The sequence below is a fragment of the Balaenoptera musculus genome, chromosome 16, assembly GCF_009873245.2.
Source record: "Balaenoptera musculus isolate JJ_BM4_2016_0621 chromosome 16, mBalMus1.pri.v3, whole genome shotgun sequence".
NCBI lineage: Eukaryota > Metazoa > Chordata > Mammalia > Artiodactyla > Balaenopteridae > Balaenoptera > Balaenoptera musculus.
In genome coordinates this window covers 47,237,566-47,252,970 of record NC_045800.1, presented here as the reverse complement: position 1 = coordinate 47,252,970, position 15,405 = coordinate 47,237,566, and the positions used below count along the sequence as shown (strand labels likewise).

Here is a 15,405-nt window from a genome sequence, read left to right as displayed (position 1 = left end):
CTGCCCCTGGAAGTGTTCCATATGCCTGCTCCACTTTGTACCAGTAGTCTTTAGGCCTGCTGTGCAGGTACAATCCTGGAACTTGCACTTTGTGCCTCTCCTAACTTATAATGACTGTTTTGTGTATTCTGTGTTTTTCTCTTCCTTGATTTAGTCCTTTATTTTGATAGAGTACATCTTCCAAGAATTTCCTTTAGAAGGGTGCATGGGAAATTTATTTTCTGGCTGTACATCTAAGAGGATGTTGGTTGACTTGTTTAAAAGGATTTTTTTAAACTTTAGAAAGTTATCTTTATCTCTCCTAGGTTTTTTTCTTTTTGTATGTATGTGTGTGTGTATGTATGTATGTATTACTTTGCTTTTTTCATTTGGAGCTCTTCTCCTAAGTTTGATCAGTAAATGAGAAAGGCTAAGAACAGTTTGTGGAATGGGGGAGCAGAGGTTGGATTGCATTGAACTGAGTTGTGGAAGCAAGAAAGTGAAGAGCATTGTAGATATAATTTAGAAAGTTTGGTTATAGAGGGAAAGAGAATAGGAGCATTGAAAGCATTTTTACTTTTTTTTTTTAACATCTTTATTGGAGTATAATTGCTTTACATTGTTGTGTTAGTTGCTGCTGTATAACAAAGTGAATCAGCTGTATGTATACATGTATCCCCATATCCCCTCCCTCTTGTGTCTCGCACCCACCCTCCCTACCCCACCCCTCTAGGTGGTCACAAAGCACCCAGCTGATCTCCCTGTGCTATGTGGCTGCTTCCCACTAGCTGTTTTACATTTGGTAGTGTATATATGTCCATGCCACTCTCTCACTTCGTCCCAGCTTACCCATCCCCCTCCCCATGTCCTCAAGTCCATTCCCTATGTCTGCATCTTTATTCCTGTCCTGCCCCTAGGTTCTTCAGAGCCATTTTTTGTTTCTAGATTCCATATACATGTGTTAGCATATGGTATTTGTTTTTTTCTTTCTGACTTACTTCAGTCTGTACGACAGAGTCTAGGTCCATCCACCTCACTACAAAAAACTCAATTTTGTTTCTTTTTATGGCTGAGTAATATTCCATTGTATACATGTGCCACCTCTTCTTTATCCATTCATCTGTCGATGGACATTTAGGTTGGTTCCATGTCCTGGTATTGTAAATAGAGCTGCAATGAACATTGTGGTACATGACTCTTTTTGAATTATGGTTTTCTCAGGGTGTATGCCCAGTAGTGGGATTGCTGGGTCTTATGGTAGTTCTATTTTTAGTTTTTTAAGGAACCTCCATACTGTTCTCCATAGTGGCTGTATCAATTTACATTCCCACCAACAGTGCAAGAGGGTTCCCTTTTCTCCACACCCTCTCCAGCATTTATTGTTTGTAGATTTTTTGATGGTGGCCATTCTGACTGGTGTGAGGTGATACCTCATTGTCGTTTTAATTTGCATTTCCCTAATGATTAGTGATGTTGAGCATCCTTTCATGTGTTTGTTGGCAATCTGTATCTCTTCTTTGGAGAAATGTCTATTTAGGTCTTCTGCCCATTTTTGGATTGGGTTGTTTGTTTTTTTGATGTTGAGGTGCATGAGCTGCTTGTATATTTTGGAGATTAATCCTTTGTCAGTTGCTTCGTTTGCAAATATTTTCTCCCATTCTGAGGGTTGTAATCAAGACAGTATGGTACTGGCACAAAAACAGAAATATAGATCAATGGAACAGGATAGAAGGCCCAGAGATAAACCCACGCACGTATGATCACCTTATCTTTGATAAAGGAGGCAAGAATATACAGTAAAGACAGCCTCTTCAATAAGTGGTGCTGGGAAAACTGGACAGCTACATGTAAAAGAATGAAATTAGAACACTCCCTAACACCATACACAAAAATAAACTCCAAATGGATTAAAGACCTAAATGTAAGGCCAGACACTATAAAACTCGTAGAGGAAAACATAGGCAGGACACTCTATGACATAAATCACAGCAAGATCCTTTTTGACCCACCTCCTAGAGAAATGGAAATAAAAACAAAAATAAGCAAATGGGACCTAATGAAAGTTAAAAGGTTTTGTACAGCAAAGGAAACCATAAACAAGACGAAAAGACAACCCTCAGAATGGGAGAAAATATTTGCAAACGAAGCAACTGACAAAGGATTAATCTCCAAAATATACAAGCAGCTCACGCAGCTCAATATCAAAAAAACAAACAACCCAGTCCAAAAATGGGCAGAAGACCTAAATAGACATTTCTCCAAAGAAGAGATACAGATTGCCAACAAACACATGAAAGGATGCTCAGCATCACTAATCATTAGAGAAATGCAAATCAAAATTTACTTTTGTTTTTAAATATGGGAGAACCATAATGCACGTTGAAATTCTGTGTCAGTGTGAACTTTTATAATTTTTTATAGCAACTAGTGACATAGACTACTTATTCTATGCATTTTCTTGGAAAACTGATTGTATTCCTTTGTTGATGTGAATGAGCCTTTAGAAAGGATGGGGTGAAAATATGGGGTATGAGGGTGGCTGATAGAGTGAGGCCCCTGAATAGTCAGGTGAGGAGGATGGCAAAGAGCCCAGGTACACTCCTAGAGCTGAGGCCGCCTCTTCCTTTGAACTGCATAATACAATTTATTTAATTCCTGAAAGGGTTGGGGGCAGTGGACAAGTTTATATGATTGGTGGTAGGAAATTGAGGGACTTTTACAATAAATATCATTTAAACAGCAGAAGTGCCTGATCTCATGGTCAGATCCACAGGGGCTTCCTTCACACAGGAAATCTGTTGTTAAGAGAGAACAGTCTATTCTCCTCTGCTGGAAAGAAGGCTTTTTCACTATTTTGGAACAAGAGGTTTCTTTTATAACCATCATTAAAAGAAAAAACCATTTGCTAATAGCCCATGTTTATTATTCTTTTTTGAGTTTTGTGAAAGATGATGGTCTTGCTACAGATATGTTTTTGCCATAGCAACAGGGACAGACATACACTGGAAAAAAGCAGTGTCAACAACAGATAGTCTTCTTAATGCTGGGCAGATGCTCAAATTTATTGACCGTGGGCAAGTACTAACTTCCCCTTGTCTGCCATGTTATAACGCTATATTCCTAGCACTGCATGTTCTTAGCCTCCATTTCTATGGATGTGTAAAGGCCATCCCATTGCAGTTGCATTTTGTGGGAAGTATGCAAACTGGAAGTAGTGTGACATGGAAATAATTAATAAGGCTTACTATGCATAAAATATGAAATAATGAAATCTCCAAAATCAGTCACTTTGGAATGAAAGTCAGATGTAATAAAACACCATGAAGAAAGGCAAACTATTCCCATGATACAGTATGCTGTTTTTTAAGGAAAAGCACTCTGCAAAAATATTAGAGGAATTCCTGAAAAAAATTTAAAAGGAGCATGAAACAAACACTATAGTGGTTGAAAACATCAGTGTCCTGAGAATGCATCCTCCTACTTTATTCCTGTAGGAAAATTAAGCTTGATTTCTGTGAGGTCTTCAGAAATGTATTCCTCACAGAAAATGAGCCCTTTTATGGTTGTACATGTATTCATTGATAACATAAAATTCTGACTGTTACCAACCTATGTGGAATGACTTGAGCTTTTAACTTTAACTCTTTAAAAATATATATTTAAACTATAAAAGTATTGTTACTGGGGCTTCCCTGGTGGCGCAGTGGTTGAGAATCTGCCTGCCAATGCAGGGGACACGGGTTCGAGCCCTGGTCTGGGAAGATCCCACATGCCACGGAGCAACTGGGCCCGTGAGCCACAACTACTGAGCCTGCGCGTCTGGAGCCTGTGCTCCGCAACAAGAGAGGCCACAATAGTGAGAGGCCCGTGCACCGTGATGAAGAGTGGCCCCCACTTGCCGCAACTAGAGAAAGCCTTCGCACAGAAACGAAGACCCAACACAGCCATAAATTAAAAAAAAAAAAAAAAAAAAAAAGTATTGTTACTAAAAGTTTAGGAAATAGAGAAATGAAAAGTCATTTGTATTGCCACATCATTAAACTGATGTTAACATTTTCTATGAATCTCTCTCCTAGTATCTATGTATTAAATAATGGCAGTGGTAATATGCTTATTTTGCTTTCTAATTTAAATAGAATGCCTCTAAGAGTTTTGCTCTGTGAGTATAATGTTAAGTTTTGGTTGAGATAGGTTTTTTTTTTTAATATCATAGGGATTTTCCTTTGCTTTTTCCTAAAAGGTTTTAAAATCCTGTATAGGTGTTAGGTTTTATCATTTGATTATAGCATCTAATGACATAAATGCTTGATTCTGCAGGTTTTTCTTGGAAACCAGATTCTATTCCTGTGTATTCAGGTGTCACAGTATGCTGGTGACTCCCAGTGTGCACTGTGTACATATGTTGGGTTTCCCACAGGCATGTCAAGCTCAGTGTGCCCATGGCCAACCCCTCCTGCATCTCGCAGTCCTCTCTGCATTCTGGTCTTGTGATTGCATAGCTAGAAACCAGGGGACGGTTTAGATCCCTCACCAGATTATGTCAGTCCTCCTTTTCAAATGGTCTCTCTTCTCCCTCCAAGTTCACTGTTGTAGGTCTGGCCTGGGTCATTCAGTGCTGTGTATTACAGCTGGTCTCCTCACTCGTACTGCTTTTTTTCTTTTTGTGTCTGCTAGCTGCTGTTCATAGGCTTCTCATTTCCTATGTGAAATGTTCTTCTGATAAAAACAGGCTTAACTTAAAGTTGTTTATTTAGAGTGCCAGTCAGGATACTGCGATTCAGCAGCTCACAATGGGGAGGAGGAGGGCGCTGCTGGAGCCTGGTACCCTGTGTGCAGGGAGGCATGTAGACCCGGGGTGACCGTCTCTCAGGGGGGTCTGCCACTGGCATCTTGTGTCTTCTGGCTGCCTCTTTGTCGTCTGTATTTGTCCCAAGCATTGTTGGAATGGGCAGAATCCTTTGCTTATCTTGACCATCTGGAAAGCACATAGAACAGCTTGATTGTTAAGCTCCTGGGATGGTCTTCTGGATAGGGCCTTCCTACCTCTCCCCTTAGAGGGATAGCATTGTCAGCCTTGCATCCCCTCTAGCAGAGTCATGCTGCTAGAGGTCCTAAGTAAATGTCAGAAAGGATTTGAGGTCCCAGTTGTATATATCTTGTGTCAGACTGAGGTAGAGAAGGACAGAAAATAGTACTGGAAAGACAAAGCCAACAAACTGGCCTTTGTGAAGCAGTGAGAGGCATCGTTGCAGATGCTTGAAAAAGCAGGCTGGAAAATGTGCTGATGCTAAGAACCCTGATATTTGTGTACATGGACATAATCTTACTTGGCTTCACAATAACCCTGTGAACTGAGTAGAGATTATTACCTTTCTGTTTTACAGATGAAGAAACAGAGCCTTTGAAATTCATCAGTTTGCCCAGCATCACGTAGTTAGTATTTAATAGAGTCATGACTTGAACTTAGGTTTCTGATTGCCAATTTTATATACTTCATGTTACCTTTCTTAAAACCAGAAGAATGATAGGCTAACAATGGCCATCTCCATGTCATCAGATAAATTACATTAGGGATAGCACAAAGGAAAAATAAAAATTTATCTATCTTAATCCATATTAATTATTTTCATATTTAAAAAACAGCTTTATTGAGATATAATTCACATCCATTACAATCCACTTATTAAAGGGTACAATTCTATGGCTTTTAGTATACTTAAGAGTTATGTAGCCATCACCATAATAAATTTTAGAATATATTCATTGCCCTAAAAAGAAACCCTTCTAGCCATCACTGCTCCCCTCCCCCCAATCCCCACCCCAGCCCTTGGCAATCACTAATCAACTTTTTGTCTCTATAGATTTACCTACTCTGGACATTTCACACAAAATCATACAATATGTGATCCTTCTTTCATTTTCTGTTTTCAAGTTTTATCCATGTTGTAGCATGTACCCGTATTTCATTTCTTTTCAGCAAAGTTTCTGCTGAAAAATCAGCTGATAGTCTTATGAGGGTTCCCTTGTACATAACTAGTTATTTTTCTCTTGCTGCTTTTAAGATTCTCTCTTTAACTTTCGACATTTTAATTATAATCTGTCTTGGTGTGGATCTCTTGGGTTCATCTTGTTTGGGACACTCTTTGCTTCTTGGACCTGAATGTCTGTTTCCTTCCCCAGGTTAGGGAAGTTTTTAGTCATTATTTCCTCAAATCTGTTTTCTGTCCCTTTTCCTCTGGGACCCATATAATGCGGATGTTAGAGCATTTGCTGTTGTCCTACGGGTCCCTTAAACTATCCTCATTTTTAAAAAAAATTAATTAATTAATTAATTTATGGCTGTGTTGGGTCTTCGTTTCTGTGCGAGGGCTTTCTCTAGTTGTGGCAAGCGGGGGCCACTCTTCATCGTGGTGCGCGGGCCTCTCACTATCGCGGCCTCTCTTGTTGCAGAGCACAGGCTCCAGACACGCAGGCTCAGTAATTGTGGCTCACGGGCCCTGCTGTTCTGCGGCATGTGGGATCTTCCCAGACCAGTGCTCGAACCCGTGTCCCCTGCATTGGCAGGCAGATTCTCAACCACTGCGCCACCAGGCAAGCCCTATCCTCATTTTTAAAAATTCTTTTTTTCTTTTTGCAGTTCTGTTTGGAGATTTCCACTACCCTGTCTTCCAGGTCACTCATCTGTTCTTCTGTATCACTTAGTCTGCTGTTGATTCCCACTAGTGTGTTTTTCAGTTCAGTTGTTGTATTCTTCACCTCTGTGAGTCCTGTTTGGAACTTTCTTATATTTTCTGTCTCTTTGTGGAATTTCTCACTGTCTTCCTCCCTTGTTCTCCCAAGTTCAGTGAGCATTTTATGACCATTACTTTGAACTCTTTATCAAGTAAATGACTTATCTCCATTTCATTAAGGTTTTTTTTCTGGGGTTTTATCTCGTTCCTTCATTTAGAATGTGTTCCTCCATTTCCTCGTTTTGCTTGACTGTCTGTGTTTCTGTGTATCATGTGAAGCAGCTATCTTACCCTGTCTTGAAGGGATGGCTCTATGTGGGAAGTGAACCTTATTGTTTAACCTTGCCCTAGTTCTTCGTTGTCTCTTGAGCTCTCTTTCCACTTGGGTCTGTCTATGGGGTCCAGAAACACAGTCCTCCTGTCAGCCTGGGCCTGGTGCTCAATGGATGTCCCCTGTGCAGGCTGTGAATGCCTGTTGGCTTTGGTGGGGTTGTGCGAGTGGAATGGAGGTGTGTGGCTGCTCAAGAGCTGCGTCTCTTGGTGCTGTGGCTTGAGCAGGGATGTTCACACACTGCTTTTAGCAGGTTAGAATGAGAGGGCAAAAATGGTGCCTGCCAGTGCCAGCAAGGTAGAGGGAGCCTGTAAAAATGCCATCTGTCAGCATTCCATCCCTGGAGAGTCCCAGCAGACTTCTGCCCCTTTGGCAGATGCTGTAAGATTACTAAGTGAATTTCCCTCACAGATGGTCTAAGCTCTTTACAAACTGCTGCTCTTTGCACTGGGTCCTGGGGCAAGTGGTTCTTTACACATGCTATTTAAGAGCAGAGTTTTCATTCCCTGCCATCCTGAGTTACTCCTAAACATAAGCGCTGTTGGTTTTCAAAGCCAAACATTTTGGGGGCTCTTCTTTCTGTTGCAAGACCCAAAGGTTGTGGTGCCTGGTGTGGGTATAAACCCCTTACTCCTTGGGAAGAAGCTCCATTTATTTGTTTGTTTGCCTATTGCTTGATTTGTTGATTGATTTTATTAAGATTTCTCTTGATTGTGGGTCACCATATTGGGAGTGGGGTTTTTGGTGAGAGCATGCCTTTCCTACCTGTCTCGATGAGCCCCTTGTATCCTTTATTGTGGAGCAGGTGTTCTGGCAGTTCTCAGGTTCTTTTCAGAAGGATTTGTTCCCTGTGTAACTGTATATTTGTTGTGTCTGTGGGAGGAGGTGAGTTTAGGATCTTCCTATGCCACCATCTTGAACCCAGTTTTCTTACCATTCCTTTGTAGTAAGTTTTTAAATCAGGAAGTGTGAGTTCTCCAACTTTGTTCTTTTTCAAGATTGTTTTGGGTGTTCTGGGTCCATATGAATTTTAGGATCAGCTTCTCCAATTTCTGCAAAGAAGTCAGAAGGTTTTTGATAGGGATTGCTTTATCTGTAGATCAATTTTGGGAGAATTGCCATCTTAACAATAGTAAGGCTTCTGATACATGAACATGTTATATTCATTTCCATACTCTTAAACAACCAGTTTTGTCAGTCCAGTTCTTCTAGATATGGATGTTCATATTAAGTGTGTTGTATTTTGCAAAGTAGCATTAGTGGAATTGAAGTCCTCCTGCCTGGATTGTCAGGCATAGTGCAGAGGTTTAACTATTGCTCTTAATTAAACATGACTTGAATTGATAGAAAACGATACTTGGAAATTATGTGAAGAAACTAGTATGAGTAATACCTGCTTTATGATTTTCATATGAACCTTTACATACAAAGTGGTATGGTTTGTTTTGTAGTTTGATTTTTTAAATTATCATTTTTATCCTAAATATGTCTGACATAGGAGAGGGATTGCTTCAGGCAAACTTTCAGGTCTAGTACCTAGAGATAGGGGTACATATCCGAAGAGTAGCTTACGTGGCTGTAATGAGGGAGGTCCTTCAAAACTTTGCGATAAAATTTAAAACCCTCTCACATTTGTGTTTCTATGGCATAAATAGTCTTCTCCAGGCTTGTCATGGTCAAGTACCAGTGATGTAATAATGATGATTATACCAGAAGCACCAAAGGCAGCTATTGGCATGCTATGTGGTGGGGCTCTAGGCATGGTTAGTTTGACTAAGTATTCTAAGAGGCCACATGGAGTTTGTCATCTCTGACAGAGGACTTTAATGCATTAGTGATGAAAAACGGCTCACTACTGACTCTTGTGATCTTCCAGAGAGTGTAAGACAACGCAGCAGTAAGTGAGTGCCTCTTGTCTTATGTAATGTAAACACATATATTCAGACCATTTGTTTGGGTACAGTGTTCCATCTGGTGTCAGCCTCATCAAAAGCTTGAAATAGAGTAGGTGATATGTAATATCTAGACATTAACATTTTATTTATTATTGGATATAATATCTAGATACTAATATTACCTACTCTTGTTTTCCTGTTTTATTGCTTATGAGTGATCATCCAACTATTATAAAACTAGACTTTTTAAAAAGAGGATATTCTTTTAGCTTATTTTCTCCTGTGTGTTGATCCTTTCCGGTTTCTTGTTCCTTCCTGTTGCTTGTTGATCAGAGTCCTGTGGAAGAAGTTGCTTTTGTGAGTCCTGTTGCTCTTCGGTGTGGTTGGTAACACTGTCAGAGGTGGGATCAGCCACACAAACACCTGTCTTTGGTCCAGAGCACAGGTAGGGGAGAGGTGGAACAAATGGCTGCTCGACAGATGTGTACTTAGGGTTGTCAGGCCCTATTGTTCACCCTCCTTGTCTACTGCCCCACCTCCAATACATGCTTAATAAACGAGAATCCCCAAATTAGAGATTCATTCTTTTGGATTAAGGCTTCCATCCTTTGTTAAAATTCAAACAGAGTGAAATGTTACCTTGTTAAACATTATGGATAGTTTGGGTAATTTATATTTAATTGGTTGTATACAGAGTTTGATAGATCTCAGTGGGGGCAGAGAGATAGAGAACACACAATTCAATTACTAGGTACTTTGGAGGAATGTAGGAGAAAACCAGAAAAAAAGTAAGGGCTGCCTGGAATCATGAATATAGCTTATTCGGACACTATTATTTTACCTAAGGCAGCCTTTTATGGTCCCAGGAATGTCTGTGATGACCCTCATCTTCCCTGGAATATTCTTAGAGCAGGATTAGGAAACTCCAGGCCCGTGGGCCAAATCTAGTCTGCCACCTGTTTTTGTAAGTAAAGTTTTATTGGAACATAACCATTCTTATTCGTTTACAAACTCATTGTGCCTACTTTCTTGTTACATTGGCAAAATTGAGTAGTTGAAACAAATATGGCCCACAATGTATAAAATATTTACTTCTGGCTCTTTACGGGAAAAGTTTGCCAATAAACTGGTCTAGAGAGTCTAGACTTTTAGAAGGTTAAGCATGGATCATAGATATCTTAAACTTATTTCAGACTTCTTTAACTTTTAATATTACCATTATATGGACTCAAGGGCAGTGATCTTAAGGAAGGATCACTACTTATATCAGGATGAATGCTTGTTCAAAAAAAAATGTGTAACTTCAAAAATATTCTTAAAATAAAGGATAACACTGCTATGTTTAAAACCTAAGTAGCCATTGGAAAATTAATATCTGATTATGCATGTACCTGTTACACCAGCCTCTTTCAGGTGCTCCCATCTTACTACATGAGAAAAAATGTTACAGTTCTCGCCATAGGCATTCATCTTCTATCATTTTTGAAGACGAAGTATTTATGTTAGACATTGTAACTTATTTAACTAAATATGAATATAAATATAAAATGCTAATCTCACTGTTGGAAATTTTTAAAGTGTTTTAGCTCAGTTACGTCGTGTCTTCCTTTCTCTCTCTCAGCTTGAAGTCCATGGCCCAAAATGACTCTACCACTGGAGACTTTCTTCCGTAAAGAGGAAGACCACACAGGAGGCTGGGATGAGCATGCCACTGCATCAGATCTCTGCCATTCCATCCCAGGATGCCACCTCTGCTAGAGTCTACAGAAGTAAAACCAAAGAAAAGGAGAGGGAAGAGCAGGTACTGGGGGAATACCCTTCTTAGTTTCATTATTTTTGTTCTTTTCATTAAATACAGTCTAGAATAAGCTCTGACGATCAAGTTTTCTCTAATAATAAATTTAAAAAGCACATGGTGTGAACAGTTTTGCTCAGAAGAAGTTGTCTTTTTGTAGGTTTCTAGGTTTTCAGATTTTGCAATCAACTTATTCTGCCATGATTATATCATGACTTATTTATCTTCATTGGTTAAATATTTCTGCTAAATCACTGAGAAAAAGTTCTTTGGATTCTCAGAATATGATGCAAAGGATGAATTTATTTGAGCAAAAACATATGCCTGCTGCAAGGGTGTCATAGTTAACATCAGAGTCTACCTCTGCTCTCATATGGCTTTTGATTGGGCCTGACAATTAAATATGCATTAGAATCTAATAAGGTCAGTGGTGGAGGAAGTTCAGGACCACCTAATCCCAGCCCAAGGGACCAGGAATGGCTTCCTTGAAAAAATGACATGTACATGGAGACCCCGAACCTGGAGTTAGCTAGGAGAAAGAGTGTTCCTGGGACATGGCTGAAAGGCCAAAGGTTAGAGCAAGGTGGATCTGAAGATATTAAAATAGAATAACTGGAATATAAAGGTTGAATGGGTAGTGGCAAGATAGGAGGTTGGAAAAGTTATAGAAGTTACCTAAAGGAGTTTCGATTACTTTGCAAAAGAATGAATGATCAGATTTGTGTTTTTAAATCTTTCATCCAGCCTGCAATTTGGAGGATGAATTGAATGGGTGGCAGGGAGACCAGTCAGAGAATTATTTAATAGCCTACTTAGGTCAGGTTTGACAAACTTTTTCTGTAAAAGGCCAGATAATGAATATTTTAGACATTGTGGGTCAGACAGTCACTTCTCTTCAACTCTGCCATTGTAGCATGAAAATGGTCAAAGACAATATATAAATGAATGGACATGACTGTGTTCCAATAAAACTTTATTTACAAAAACAGGAGACAAGTCAGATTTTGCCTGTAGGCTGTAGTTTGCTGATATCTGGCCTAGGGAAAAGTTGATGGTGACTTTGTCTAGGATAGGCGTAGTGGGGATAGAGATTTACATTATTAATCCAGTGGGCTTGATGATTGAATGTGGGGAGGGACAGGGAGGAATCAGAGATGACCCCTGCTGTCTTCTTGCCTTTACAGTGTGCTTTACAAACATTTGCTCCTTAGTTCTTAGAGCATTCCTATTTTATAGTTAAACTTAATCTTTGCCCAAGACTCTAAAGAATCCTTGTTAAATCAAGAATTGATGTCTTGTGTGAAGTTGAATCATTATAGTTGATGGAACACCATTCTTTCCATTATTACGTATAGAATAAAGAAAGAATCTATCGTATTTCTTAAAGTACATGGACTATAGAAAATGAAAAGGTGCCAGGTAAATTGAAAAGGTCTCTGTAGTCTTAGTTTGTGGGGTTTTTTTTCATTGCTTGTGTTGTTAGTCTGCACCCTTTCCATTTTGCTGAACTCTTAGAAGTGTGGCCAGCATTGTCCGACTAGGGGTAGTGGTGGGGTAGATGGTTTCAGAATGTCATATTTTCAGTATTTTAGTTTTTTTACAACATGCTGGGGACGGGAAAATATCCCTAAATATCTTTCCCATGTTCTATCAATTTTCATTTGTTAGTCTTCATTTAAGGTTCGGTTAAATTAATAGTCTTTTCTTATAATCCTTCTTAGCCCAAATGGATTCTTAAATACCATTAAGTAGAACATTTCCTAGGTCTAGGGTGCTTGCCTGTATTAAGTTGAGGCTGTTAGTTCCTTATTCATTGCAGTGTCGAGTTTGGGTATCAGATGGCGGGAATTTCTTGGTATATATATGAGGAAGCTATACATATTTGTTTGGAATAGATAAAGGAAGATGTCCAACATTTTAACAAGGAAGAGAGATCTCTTTTGTATAAAACCCTCTTACAGATTTGTTGTAGGTGGGTATTCAGTAAATACTTATTGAATGATATGATCTATTTGATGCCATTTTTAAGGTTTAAATAAGTAGCATTAACCAGCTGTTTCATGGAATTGGGATTTTGATTGGTATTGGGAAGAAGAACCATCCTGCCCCACCTTCATATGGGGAATAGTTTGAATACATGATGGCAAGTGTGACAGTTCTGGGAATCATGGTGCCAAGGTGAGGTGGCAGGTAGTGGAAGAGCCACTGAGACAGGAGCTTGAAGAGCCCCAGAAGAGCTTTGGCAGCAGCTGGCACAGCCTCTGAAAAATGATTGTTGTAGGTTTCTAGAGTCTGAAATGTGGTATCAGGATGGGCTTGGAAGGTAAATTTTTGTCCAGTGAAGCCTTTTTTCCTTTATCCAGTTTCCCAGGTGCAATGAGTTCAAAACAAAATCCTTTGGTACAATTTCTGATCCTCTTGTGCTTGGGAGAGGAGGAGAGGAGGGAAAGAGAAGCTATGCAAAGGCACCCCTTCCTTCCATCCCATCATCCACTGTTCTCAGAACCTGAAAGCTGGCAACCTGAGACAGTCCATTACATCAATAACAATTTTATTCCTTCTGAATCTTGTGAGAAGAGAGGAACATCGCAGTTTACACAGAATCAAATAATGTAACTGTTAACGTGGACACAGTTTTAACCTATGTTTATCAGATGTGAGATTCTCTCTGTAGCACCCATTGCCCGAGCCCGTATCTACAATTCTAAGAGTTAATGACTTTTACACAGTAGTCAGTACACTTGATGAATAAATGAATGAGTTCAGTTTTAATGATATGGGGACTACTGTGGAGGTAAGAGGAATGTTTTGCAATCCATAAAAGGATTTCTTCTGCTGTTACTTATGAACTGGGTAAATGTTTCTTGAATATTTTTTTTCTTCGCATTTTATAAGTATTGCTTCATTGCCATTATACTCTGGTCTGCATTTAGAAACCTGATGTTGTAGTTGTTTGCATTCTTTCAAAAGAAACATATTTTTTATAGCTTTTTGCAGAATACTTTCTTCTTATAGTGTGAGGAGTTATTTGGTTAAGTCTTGCTGTTCTTGATGGCTTTCTTTGGTTCTTGTGGGGGATTTTTGAGCCTTTAAATCTTCTTTCAATTCTGAAACCTTTTCTTCTGCCTTTAATCATGAACTCTAAACTCTGATTCTCTCAAGGATTGCTGCTAGAGGTTAAATTTCCATATTCTCTTGGCTATTGTGTATTCTCAGATTCATTCCCCTTAGTTCTGTACTGTGGTCCTTTGGAATTGACCTTTTCCAAATTGCCCTATTTTGCTGACTCAACACTGCAGATTTTTGCTTCTTTCTCTGTCCAAGAAGGTTCTTAATTGATCTGTTGCCATCTGATTGCATTTGATTAATTTCTTATCTGGAGTTATCCTGTTTTGTGGTTTGATACATCTCTTTACGTTTTTCGAGATTTTTTTTTATTATGTTTTGGTTTGTTTTTAAATAGCTTTATTAAGGAATAATTGACATAAAGTAAACAATACATATGTAAAGTATACAGTTGGATAAGTTGTGAAATATATATACACATGAAACTATCTCCACAAGCAAGATTGTGAACATATCCATCACTCCCAAAAGTTTCCTCATGTCCCTTGTAATCCCTCCCTCCCACCCCTTTCCAACCCTTTCCTCAAGGAATCATTGCTCTGTTTTATTTCACTATAGATTGGTTTGCATTTTCTAGAGTTTTATAAAGATGGATGTACATATATTAAGTACTCTTTTTTGTCTAGCTTTTTTCATAGCTTAGTTCTTTTGCAATTCATCCACGTTGTGTGTATCAATAGTTTGTTCCTTTTCTCGCTGAGTAGTACCCATCGTACGGACCTACGCAATTTGTTTATCCATTCTCCTGTTAATGGACATTTGGATTGTTTACAGTTTTTGGCTGTTACAGATAAGGTTCCTTGTATGTCACATTCATACAAGCCCTTGTATGGACATATATTTCCTTTCCCTTGGGTAAATACCTATAAGTGGGACTATATGTATGTTCAGCTTTTTAAGATAGAAACTGCCAAACTGTTTTCCAAAGTGATACTGTTTTACATTCCTACCAGGAGTATGAGAATTCCAATTCTTCTATATCTCCACCAACCCTTGGTATGGGCAGTCTTTTTTTTTTTTTTTTTAATACTTTTTTTGTTTAATTAATTAATTAATTTATGACTGTGTTTGGGTCTTCGTTTCTGTGCACGGGCTTTCTCTAGTTGTGGCAAGCGGAGGCCGCTCTTCATCGCGGTGTGTGGGTCTCCCACTATCGCGGCCTCTCTTGTTGCAGAGCACAGGCTCCAGATGCGCAGGCTCAGTAATTGTGGCTCACGGGCCCAGTTGCTCCGCGGCATGTGGGATCTTCCCAGACCAGGGTTCGAACCCGTGTCCCCTGCATTGGCAGGCAGACTCTCAACCACTGCGCCACCAGGGAAGCCCTGGGCAGTCTTTTTAATTTTAGCCATCTAATAGGTTATACTAGTATCTCATTGTGGTTTTAATTTGCATTTCCCTCATGAGTAATGACATTGAGCATCTTTTCATGTGCTTATTTATCATCTATATGTCTTTTTTGTGTGTTGGACTGTCTGTTCAAATCTTTTGTCCATTTAAAAAAAACCACCAATTTGTTTTATTATTGTTGAGTTTTGAGCATTCCCTGTA

General features: G+C 39.2%; 1 protein-coding gene across 8 annotated transcripts in view; it reads left to right on the top strand.

Moving 5' to 3' along the window:
* MARCHF8 (membrane associated ring-CH-type finger 8) overlaps positions 1 to 15,405 on the top strand; it is a 111,041-nt gene that overhangs the window by 38,497 nt on the left and 57,139 nt on the right. For all 8 annotated transcript variants that reach the window (XR_005016818.1, XM_036828678.1, XM_036828675.1 and 5 more), the window contains one exon: positions 10,558 to 10,737. Coding sequence is in view for 7 of the 8 variants with exons in the window: in XM_036828678.1 (XP_036684573.1) it covers positions 10,636 to 10,737 (102 nt within the window). In the remaining variant the exon portion in view is untranslated. The remainder of the gene's footprint in view (positions 1 to 10,557; positions 10,738 to 15,405) is intronic.